The sequence below is a fragment of the Haliotis rufescens genome, unplaced genomic scaffold, assembly GCF_023055435.1.
Source record: "Haliotis rufescens isolate VD_foot unplaced genomic scaffold, xgHalRufe1.0.p SCAF_40, whole genome shotgun sequence".
In the NCBI taxonomy this organism is placed as follows: Eukaryota; Metazoa; Mollusca; class Gastropoda; order Lepetellida; family Haliotidae; genus Haliotis; species Haliotis rufescens.
Window position 1 is genome coordinate 623,659 of NW_025964113.1, and position 11,626 is coordinate 635,284.

General features: G+C 38.7%; 2 protein-coding genes across 2 annotated transcripts; both read right to left on the minus strand.

Moving 5' to 3' along the window:
• Nucleotides 1-674: 674 nt before the first annotated feature.
• Nucleotides 675-6,677, minus strand: LOC124112461. The gene is made up of 5 exons (XM_048382692.1): nucleotides 6,600-6,677; nucleotides 6,430-6,510; nucleotides 6,109-6,186; nucleotides 2,580-2,775; nucleotides 675-2,401 (listed from the first exon to the last, which is right to left on the minus strand). Exons 1-5 carry the CDS (start codon nucleotides 6,675-6,677, stop codon nucleotides 675-677), a joined length of 2,160 nt encoding a protein of 719 aa, XP_048238649.1.
• Nucleotides 6,678-7,392: 715 nt separating this feature from the next.
• On the minus strand, nucleotides 7,393-8,049 carry LOC124140338 (nischarin-like). Its single transcript, XM_046507877.1, has one exon. The coding sequence runs from the start codon at nucleotides 8,047-8,049 to the stop codon at nucleotides 7,393-7,395; it is 657 nt and encodes a 218-aa protein (XP_046363833.1).
• Nucleotides 8,050-11,626: the final 3,577 nt, after the last annotated feature.

Below are 11,626 nucleotides of genomic sequence, written 5' to 3' on the forward strand. Positions count from 1 at the left end.
TTTCTGGGTTGAGAGGTCCCCTACCATGGAGGTGTATGTACTTCCCTGAGATTTGTGTACAGTGACTGCCCAAGCTTATATCCCTTGAAACTGTTTGCGTTCCACTGCAACTATCTTAGTTTGTGCCACAAAGAATCTTGCTGTAACAGCCCTAATTTGAGTTGCATCTTTAAGGTTCGGAGGGTTTCCTCTTCTAGCTTGTGCTCCTGCCTGTTCATTATCAAACTGCACATAGATGACACCACTTAGCGGATCTCTCTGGGGTATATCAAGCCTGACGACAGCTCCAATTGTTCCATTAACAAGCATATCAGCTGTGTTTATATTCTTCGTGAGCATGAATCGTGCCCCTAATGCGACTGATAACTCATCAGGAAAATTTCCAGATTCATGAATGTTTCTTGTCTGTATGAAAACATCTGACCGTGTTATCAAGTCCTTTGATGAATCATGAGCCTTGATTGTGATGGTATTGTGAAACTGACTTATCTTGGATCTGTTGTAATCATCAGCCTTTTTGTTGGTGATAAATGAGCGAATGGCATCTTCTGGAGGTTCAGTTGTACACTCACTGTTTTTCAAGATGTTAATGTCCTATTCTGTGACTGATCCAGTTCGAAACCTTGAAAGTACATCTCTGAACAAAGGGTCACCTCTCTACCTGATCACTTTATTTAACTCATGGAGACTGTAATGTCTTTTCCACAAAGAGCCATATAGAGCTTGATAATCATTGGTTGATGATTTGAATACTGCTCTATCTCCGACTGGGTTAAGCTGTAGAAGATCTCCAACCACAAGAAGGGACAATCCACCAAAGGGCACCCTCTGTTCTGAAGAGCCAAAGACAAATTCTCTAATGTACTCCCTCCCACCATTGAAATCTCATCAATGATTAGCAGTTTCAAATTAGCATATCTGTTGTGAAGTTTTGCTAAATGCTCTGAAGATGGCTTCTTGTACTCTTTGGCAAAATTGTCTCTAATTGGTAGTGGAAATGCACTATGCAAGGTTGTGCCATTGATGTTCGTTGCAGCCTTTCCTGTAGGAGCTGTAATCAGTACAGTTGGTTTGTCAGGGTCACTACCTGCCTCTCTTAATGTTCTAGTCACACAATGGCTGACCGCATGTACTAAATGACTCTTGCCAGTCGCTCCTTCTCCGCTCAGAAAAATATGGAAAGGTCTTGACGTTGATCCATGTTTAATGTGCACAGCCCACTCATATATGAATTGGAAGAGCATCTTCTGTTTTCGGTTGAGTGTAGAAATCAGAGAGAAGAAGTCAATGTCTGGAAGCATAGAGATATTTCTTTCAGTTTCATATGGTTCATGTGATCGATCTTCAGGTTGTTGATCAATGTTGTCAGGGTCAAGAGCAGCATAGTTTGGATCTGGCATATCTGAGTTCTCAAGAATATCTCTTTCACGTTCTCCGTAAAAATTCCATATGTCTTCATCGGCCTCATTTGGGTCAAAATTCTGTACAACATCTTCCACCTCAGCGGAGAAAGGCTCATATTTCTGGATAGTGTCACAAATAGTATCTTGAACCTCTTTGAAGCGACTCTCGTATGTTCCATCTCTGTGTCGGAGGGATTCCTCTTCACTCCATGGGAAGTACATGAGGAGAAATATGTGGTAGTAGCACTCACTGTCTTTTTCTCTTGACACAAAGTGATATCTTAGTATAGAAGGTCTTTTTCTTTTCCTCAATTTTCCCAAGTTGTTCTGTAGAGTGATGGTTGCATTTGCCAGGTTCATGTCAATTTCAGGTTGTTCTGTTTCTTCTTCTTCTTCATTCCTCCTCTGACCGTTTGTATATGTTGTAGAAAATTCTGCTAAACATATGTCCTCCAGAATGTATGGTCTTGAAGCATATTTGTCATGTGTAGAAGCAACAAAGAGATCTTCATCATCCCCATGCAGTGAAGAAATGACAGATATTGGTTTCATGAGACGAGTTCGGTTTTCTTTCAGGTCAGTTAAAATGTAGGAAACATCCAGATCAGATTTTCGTAGACAGAGGGGGAGAAGACGTATTATAGCTTCGTGTGTTGATACTTCCCGAGATTTGAGGAAGATCTGACCAATGCTGAAGAGTTGTTCACGGATAGGTTTTGAATTAGATTCTTTGCTGGCTTTCAGACATGGCTCGCTCAGGCTTACACATGTATGAACACAAATAAGCGATACATGCCCATACATCTGTGATAAACTGAATGTCCATGTTACTTCTAATGGCACGAAGAATGACTTGTAGTTGTAGTTGTAGTTGTAGTTGTAGTTATTCACATTAGTTTCATCCGGCAATCTCTTCGTGATAACAGAAACCTTTTTGCATTTGTTATTGAGTGCAAACTGGTACTGGTCAAATGTAACTCCGGCTTCGTCAAGTAGATCTTGAAGTGTTCCAGAGAATTGTGATTGTAGGACATTCATCACTCTACTCAGAGTTTCTCTTGCCAAGTTTTCACCAAGTTTGTCTTCATCAGAAATCGATGTTCTAGCGATAAATGTCTTGCCAGATGGTGGCTTGGGAAATCCAAATCTGCAATGTTGTTTTTTTATTTTTCTTACATTTTGAAGTATGATGATGGGTTTGTCGGGACTTGACAAGCTCATGAAGTTCAGGGTCTACAGTTCCATTTGGAAGAGAACAGCAGATGTGTTTATCAATGAAAGATGCAACTTCTTCATCTGATTGAACATCAAGTCTTGGGGCATCTTTTACATGTACTGCAGCATGCCAATGAGCTGTTCCGCGACCTTGCATCTGAATGCCACGATCATAATTTAGAATTTGACCAACAGGATGATTTCCACTCAATATGATTTTTCCCCAGAGCTGTTCAAAAATATAATCTATGTGTCGAGCAGCTGACACTGGATTCCGTTGCAGTCATGATCTCTTTGTCTGCCAAGACATTTCATTGACCTCTGCATCAGTGAAACATTGTCCATATTGCTGTGCAATCTCTTGTATTACTTCTGTCCATTGGAATTCAGCAGATGATCCATTTAGGAAAAAAGTGTATGGGCCCAATTGTCTCACCTTGGCCAGCATGTCCAATTGTAAAGCATGCCAATATTGCGGTGTGCCACGGATGTTCTCGAATCTCGAGAATAATTGATCGTTTGAAATCAGTCTCTGTAGTCTTGATGGATCTCGGAACTGTCAAGCAGTTAGGGTTTCGTTTGTTCTCTTTCTCTGAGTTATACTCAGGTTACTTTGCAGAGCCATGGTTTATAACCAATGCAAGGACTGGAAAATGTATTCAGTGCTCTCTGCACATCTACTATCAATTGATAATAAACGGGCATTAATATACTTCTTTGCAGAGATTGGTACACTACGAGGAGTTATGGGTTATTGAATGTCCCTTTGCCGTCAGGAAAAAGTCCAGGAAATGCCATCCCCTCCCAGTTTGGCTCCTTTGAAACAGAAACTGGCTTATTCCCCTCTCCTGGGGCAATGTTCAACAACTCATTTGTCTCAATATCTGGTCCGAATGTTGGTGTCATACAGGTAATGTTGTTTAAGGACCGCTTATTATTTGTTTCAAGTTACACTGCAATTGGGTTCTCTGCTTCCACTTCATCCTCACTGTCAGTTACATCTGATTCACAATGAACATCATTGTCTTGGTTCAGATCTGATGTAACAGCTGTCCAAGTATCAGGATTTGATCTTTGCACAACTCTTTCCACATACCATTAACAGTGACATCTTGGTAGAATGCATTGTGTTGAAGGAGGTACTGCAGAGCCATGTTGACCCTTTCTGGGTTGATGTATTGTCTATGAACCGAATGTGCATCTGACAACCTTCTTTTCAACGCCAATGTTATCAATCCTGATGAAGAAAATGTCCTTGGAAGTGCTGTAGTGATTTTGCTAAGGTCTGCAGGTACTAGCACAACAGAACCTTTAATGCCATGCTGAGCTCATAAATGGCAGGATTTTGCTTATCAAGTGACATTCAAGAAGTGATAGATCTTTCATTACATTTGGAATTGGAGACAGTTGTAATCCATTCCAGGTTGCTTGTGGAGGTGTTTTATTCTTTTTTAGTGATCCATGACATGACTTGCATATATACTGTACTTCAGTAGCATCTGTCTGATCTGGAAGTTTGTCCTTAAGGTTTCTTGATCCTGAATATTGTCCCTTCTTGTATTTCACAGACCTCTTGTAAAGCAACCGTGAACAAAAAACACATGGGTGCACAGGGTCCGATTTTATGGCTTTATGAAGGCCTCTAAATCGTTCATTACTGAAGGAGTTAAATAATCGAGTTGTCCAGGTTCAACTGGTTGTTTTTTTAGTTTACTTTGTGCTTGTTGTCGGCTTGTCTTTCGCCGCTTAGCCTCGGTTCATCTTTTCATTGCTCTTTCTGATTGGCCTAAGCTTTCATTTTGTTCCTGACTGTATCTTTTAACACGGTCCTTTTCTCTGGTATTATTAGCCTTACTTTCAGTCATATTCTTCTTGGTTGATGTTCTGTGTTCTTTTATTCGATTTTTTTCTTTTTCTACCATTTCTGTTTTCTCTGGTATTGTGATTTTAGATTGTTGGCTTCTTCTTTGTCTTTGCTTACGGTCTTTTTCTCGTTCATTATTGGCAGTAATTTCAGTTTCTGTCATATTCTTCTTGGTTCATGTTCTGTGTTCTTTAATCGATATTTTTTCTTTTTCTCGCATTTCTGTTTTCTCTGGTATTGTCATTTTCTCTGGTATTGTCATTTTAGATTGTTGGCTTCTTTGTCTTTGCTTACGATCTTTTTCTCGTTCATTATTAGCAGTAATTTCAGTTTCTGTCATATTCTTCTTGATTCATGTTCTGTGTTCTTTTAATCGATATTTTTCTGTTTCTCGCATTTCTGTTTTCTCTGGTATTGTCATTATAGATTGTTGGCTTCTTCTTTGTCCTTGCTTACGGTCTTTTTCTCGTTCATTATTAGCAGTGATTTCAGTTCCCGTCATATTCTTCTTGGATGTAGTTAGTTGTTCTTTTTTTTCGATTTCTTTCTTTTTCGTGCACTTCAGCTTTCTCTGGTGTTGTCATTTTTGCATACTGATTCTCCCTGAATTTCTTAATACGGTCTCTTTCTCTGTCAAGCTCTTCTCTCAGACTCTGTCATGTGTTTCGTTTTTTCAATCCTCCGTTGTCTTTTACGTGAAGTGTTATAGCTTGGTAAATGTTGAGAACATGTCGTTTCAGGTTCTTTTTCTTTCTGATGTTTGCGATTTGAACGATTTTCCTGAGGTCTGTGAGCAAAATATTTTTGCAAGCCTTCAAAACCTGCAAAGAGCGAGGATAAAGATTTTGCCTGAAGTTCTGTAAAAGTTACTTGTGGAATATAAACAGTTCCTGATTCACTTCTTGAATTCCTTGCATAGACAGATACTGGTGTACATTCAAATGGAGCATTAGGTACACCCAGTGAACGTCCAAAGGCTTTCAATCTCCCACAAAGAGCACTGAGAGTGTGGAATTTCATCACAATACTAGTACCTATCTCATTACAAAACCCTGAAGGGCTCCTGGAGTGCGAGTCAAAGAAGTAATAGCAATTGTCTCCCACGCCCGAGTTCTTTACTATTGCCATAGTATTTGTTCCCATCGTCAAAAACATGGCATTGTGAGAGGCAAAAATATCTCTTAAGGCATCTTTCAGTGTATGGAAAGGAGGTTCACTCACTCTCCTGTTCAAGGAACCACGTATCGCATCTGATGTATCAATGTGGAAAAATGTTTCTTTATACTGTATATTTGATGGTAGCTCAGTGATCATTAAATAGTCAGCTGTTCTTTCTATATCAAGATAGAGATATGATGCATGGCAGATGATGTTATCCATATCAGTTGGCCTCCATGATTGCAAGTTTCCATCCAGGATGCAGTTTAAGATGAACACTAAACTGGCACAAGTGCACTGTTTCCCTGCAGCAGAGACATACTTGGGATGTCCTTGGTGACATGTCCCACGAATAACATACTCTATACGCAACAGTCACAGATATTCAAATGAATATTTTACAGTGCATATAGTTCTGATAAAGCATGCGAGCAATTCACTTTTAATCATAACCCAAACAAATCCTACCCTATTTTCTGTTGTAGGATTGTTGGATGTCTTATTCAAATATGTGCTGCTCTGGTAGGGTACATGTACATCATCTGACTGTAAATGAAAAAGGAAATACATGTATACAGTATGAAGAATAAATCCACAATTAATTTGCATTAACAGTATGAAGAATAAATCCACAATCAATTTTCATTAACAAAAATAAACAATTTTTTTGTCAAAGTTTTGAAAGATTTTCAAAACATATTAAAACATTAAACAGGGAAATGTAATATTTCAAACTGTGTTATATTTCATTGAATATATAAATATTGACAAAATTATTTGTAAGAGTACCTTATCATTAGCACTATAATGTTCTGTTGTGTTTTTCTCCTTTGATGTGGGGGGCCTGCTTGGTGCATCACCTGCCTCCTTCTATAATGAGAAAAATGAAACAAAATGATTCTTATGTGTAGTTTGAGGACTATCACTACATTGTATTGTTGTATGAAATGGATAAATACCTTGCTATGGCGTTTCTGTCTCTGCTGTTCCCTCCTCTTTGCAGCACGTTTTGCCGGACTGTCAAACTTCGTCCTCATCTTCTGTTATCTGTGGATGAACCACTTTATTAATTTCAACATCAAATACATTGTAAGAGCAGTCAGGTATTGAATGTAAGGTGCTCTTACACGGGAGAAAATGTTCTCCAGAAATTGAAAGCAACATGTTTAAGGAAGATATTTAAAGATTAGGATAATTGCCACCTTACATTGAATGCATGACTGCTCTTGTAAATCCTTGTAAATTGACATGACATTCACATGAATTTCAGTTATTTTACATTTAGGAATTCAGACTGCTAAGAAAAAAGAATGTTATACAAAAGAACAACATATATTTATACATTTAATTTGAAAACAATCTTGTGAAACAGAGATTTTTGAGATACTTGGAACAGTATCTGCTCACATATAATACATAACCAAACATAATACGGTTAATGGCAGTGCATAAATGGATATATAAGTAAAGGCATATATAGTATGAAGTTAGGGTGAAGATGTTTCAGGTACCATTCACCAATGATGATAGCAAAGGTAAACAATAAAGAACAGACATAACAAATCGCAGCAAACAATATCAAGTACAAGTAGTAGCAAAAAAAAACTATTAAGAAAGGGAGTATATGTAATGCACTAAAAAGAAATGTTCCCGTCAACATGTACAAGAAAAGTGAATCTTAACTAAATGTTAATCTAAACTAAAATGTGAAAAAGGTGTGAAATAATGGACACAATAAGTGTAGCATGATGTTCATGCATCATCCTTAGGAGCTGGAGCTGAAGTGTCCTTAGGAGCTGGAGCTGAAGTGTCCTTAGGAGCTGGAGCGTCCTTCCGAGCTGGTGCTGAAGTGTCCTTAGGAGCTGGAGCGTCCTTGCGAGCTGGTGCTGAAGTGTCCTTAGGAGCTGGAGCGTCATTGCAAGCTGGAGCTGAAGTGTCCTTAGGAGCTGGAGCGTCCTTAGGAGCTGGAGCGTCATTAGGAGCTGGAGCTGGAGCTGGAGCTGGAGTGTCCTTGGCTGTGTTATCATCGACAACATCTAAATCCATATCGTCCCAGGGGGCATTTTGGTTTTTCTCTTTTTCAAGTTCATTTCGAAGGGATGATATGGTTTTATCCCTTGCTTCCAAAGATTGTCTTAAGGAGTTGACACTTCGCCTCACACAGGCAATGTCATTTTGCTTGACATTCTCCATCTTGCTTAATAGCATTACTGCAGACTTCACTTGGGGCTGTGGGAGTTCAAGAACCGCCCTTGTGGCACTCATGTAGTGTTCTAAGTCTTTGTGCAGCTGCTGTACACTGGCATCCATAGGAAGGCTTTTCCGTGGTGCGGTGGGGGCGGAAGAACATCCAGGGCTGTCAGCATCAAGACGTGGGTGCTTGGTAGGTGTGGAAGTGTTGTCAGACATGTTTATAATAGGTGCAGATTTATCTGAAATGGTTAATACTGTGATAGTGACAAACTAGATTAGATGATTAATAAACCCTCCCAATGACCAGTGAATGGCAGTGCATAAATGGATATATACATAAAGCAGGTATATCTATATAGTAAGGGTGAAGGGTGAAGGGTGAAGATGTTTCAGGTACCATTCACCAATGGATGCTGTGAAACACAAAGCCTAGTGATGAATCTGTCTACAGCGTCCATATAATTCCATATTCTAAAAATATGTGTAGGATTATGATGATAGCAAAGGCAAACAATAAAGAATAGATAGATCACTAAGCAATGTGTAAAGGAAACACAAGCATTAATATTAGGGTAAGCATGCAGGTGGACATCTATACTTCGACAGACTGTGACAGGCTGACAGCAAAGCAGGAACCACACTATACACATGCAGGGAGGAAGTCACATTTATATTACACATTACCATGTTGTTTTGTTGAGAGTTTATTTCCATGTATAATAGACAATATCTGAAAAGAATAAACAATTATCATTAGAAAAACGTGGCTGATTTTGCCATGGAAAACTACTTATTTTTGTCTGTTCTATTCTGAAGATCTATAAAGAGACACAAAATACAAAAGATCTCTTTCTCCTCATTTAACATAATAAACATAATATAAGTTAATGCAGTAGTTGTCCATGTTGCCCGGTGGTACCACGTGGAGGCTCTGCCACATCAAAGATACCCATCTCACTTTTGGGCATGATTAAGGAATAAGATAAATATGCAATTTGTAACATTCTCTGATCAGTGACGAATATAAAATGCCAATCAAAGATGTCTGATGAATACCTTTACAACAGTGCATTTCAAACAAATTCTGAAACAATCATTCCTTTAATGAAATTTAAAATTTTGACAATTGCAACTAAATCAATGAACAAAATAATAAAGTATCAAATTTTGAATTTTGAACATTGCAACTAAATCAGTGAACAAAATAATAAAGTATCAAATTTAGAATTTTGAACATTGCAACTAAATCAGTGAACAAATTAAAATAATACAGTCTCATTGCGCATAAATTTCAAAGAAAATATATCATTTTGAATTTGAAACTTGAAGTAAATGAAGTTGGTGGTAGGTTTGAAATATACTGCTACCCCCTTATCACAAATGAAACAGAAAAAAATGCATAAAACAAAGATACTTACCCTTTAGCTTTAGACAGGACGATGTGCTTCGCTGACATATTGAACACTTGAACACTTCATAAATGTTTTCAACAATCAAGTACCACAGTACCGATTAGTTTTGGATATATCGAGGCAACACCCGTTTTCCAACTCCAAAAGCCAATATCATCAAACATGAAGGAATCCAGAAATTAGTTCTTGAGATATCGCAGCAACACTGTTTTCCATCTCGAATAACAGATTTCCCTGCTGTTTCCTTGAAAATTAAGTTAAGGTCACCAAAATCGACTGGTGTCTGCGGAGTCTGTATATACACCATAGTACCAAATAGGAAGACAATCCAGCGATTAGTTCTTGAGATATTGCGGCAACACAATTTTCCAACTCCAAAAGCAGATTTGCCTGCTGTGACCTTGAAAATGGGGTCGAGGTCACCAAAAGCGACTGGTGTCTGCGGTGTCTGTATATACACCATAGTTCCAAATATGAAGACAATCCAGCGATTAGTTCTTGAGATATTGCGGCAACACCATTTTCCAACTCCAAAAGCAGATTTGCCTGCTGTGACCTTGAAAATGGGGTCAAGGTCACCAAAAGCGACTGGTGTCTGCGGTGTCTGTATATACACCATAGTTCCAAATATGAAGACAATCCAGCGATTAGTTCTTGAGATATCGCGGCAACACCGTTTTCCAACTCCAAAAAAAGATTTGCCTGCTGTGACCTTGAAAATGGGGTCAAGGTCACCAAAACCGACTGGTGTCTGCGGTGTCTGTATATACACCATAGTTCCAAATATGAAGACAATCCAGCGATTAGTTCTTGAGATATCGCGGCAACACCGTTTTCCAACTCCAAAAGCAGATTTGCCTGCTGTGACCTTGAACATGAGGTCAAGGTCACAAAAACCGACTAGAGTCTGCGGAGTCTGTATATACACCAAGTTCCAAATATGAAGACAATCCAGCGATTAGTTCTTGAGATGTCGCGGCAACACCGTTTTCCAACTCCAAAAGCAGATTTGCCTGCTGTGACCTTGAACATGAGGTCAAGGTCACCAAAACCGACTGGTGTCTGCGGAGTCTGTATATACACCAAGTTCCAAATATGAAGACAATCCAGTGTTTATTTCTTGAGATATCGCGGCAACAAACAGGTGGGACGTTCGGACGGGGGACAAAAACAAGCTGTACATAATATTTTTGGATTGCTATCTAAAATTTTATGTAAGCCCCCTTTCCGAACGCCCGATCTCCTGGCCAGGCTCGCTAACTTAGTTGATGCATGCCATCCATCCCAATTGCGTGGATCGATGCTCAAGATATTAATCACTGGATTGTCTGGTCCAGACTCGATTATTTACAGACCGCCGTCATATAGCGGGAATATTGCTGAGTGCGGCGTTAAACAACAAACCAATCAACCAACCAACCTAACCACCACGCCTTAAATTGGATTACTGCTTACGACAACTGTCAAGTAAGTTCGTCCGTCTTCAACATGAGCAACGAAACATTTTCGTGTGACGCTTAATTTGATGGAAGAGTTGTTAGAGATGTTCCTGGGATTAGTGGATCAGTGGATCATTTTCATAGCCAGATTCAGATGAAGGTGAAGATGTCTAGATATGTTCACAGTATTTTTTTCTTCCAAAACACCAATTGAAAAATATGTCTTATAATTGTAGTTTTAAAAATATAATCTGATTAGTGTGTGGTATAACTGTTGAAACTAACCAAATACGCCTCCCAAATATCCATGTCATTTTCAGATTGAACTGAAAGAATTTTGTCGCTAATACTTATGTAACTAATGTCAATTTCGCACATTTAGATCTATTCATAAAGATACAAAGTGACAAAAAACTCTCCACAAGACATTATGACAAGACTTTATGTCTAAATTTCTCCATTGTACGTGTAATGGTGTTTCTGTAGGTTGTAAACATAAATAAAATCGGTTTTTCGTGTTCGTATACCTAGTGGTCTATTATAAGAGTTTTATCTAGGGTTTGTGGAATGACGCATACATGGAGCTACCGTAAGAAGAAGGATCGGTTTCTGATTGAAAAATAGATCTAGTGTTCCGCTCACATATCCACCAATACGCCTACAGATATTGGGTAACAGAAAGACATACATTTCAAGAAAACGTCTGTTCATTTTGTTTTCGAACATATTTGAATTCGATATCGCATATCAAACAAAAGTTAAACAATCCAAAGTAAATTCCGTGCTCGTTGTTCATGATTCATTAGCTTTTGGAATGCTATATGTCTATTTAATATGCGGGTAGGGAAAACCTTCTTCGCTAACGTCATTTAATTTGCCGTGATTCGATTTTCGCTTTAATAATTAACTGTGACACAGTGTTTCGCAAGAGTAGTGTTATAG

What these genes read in the sequence shown, in the direction of transcription:
- LOC124140338 (XM_046507877.1), bottom strand. Translation starts at nt 8,049, where the DNA reads ATGTCTGACAACACTTCCACACCTACCAAGCACCCACGTCTTGATGCT.
- LOC124112461 (XM_048382692.1), bottom strand. Translation starts at nt 6,677, where the DNA reads ATGAGGACGAAGTTTGACAGTCCGGCAAAACGTGCTGCAAAGAGGAGG. An exon ending in GACAGAAACGCCATAGCAAG is followed by an intron (nt 6,511 to 6,599) that starts GTATTTATCCAT and finishes TTCTCATTATAG; the next exon opens with AAGGAGGCAGGTGATGCACC. An exon ending in CCATCATCATACTTCAAAAT is followed by an intron (nt 2,402 to 2,579) that starts GTAAGAAAAATA and finishes GAACACTTCAAG; the next exon opens with ATCTACTTGACGAAGCCGGA.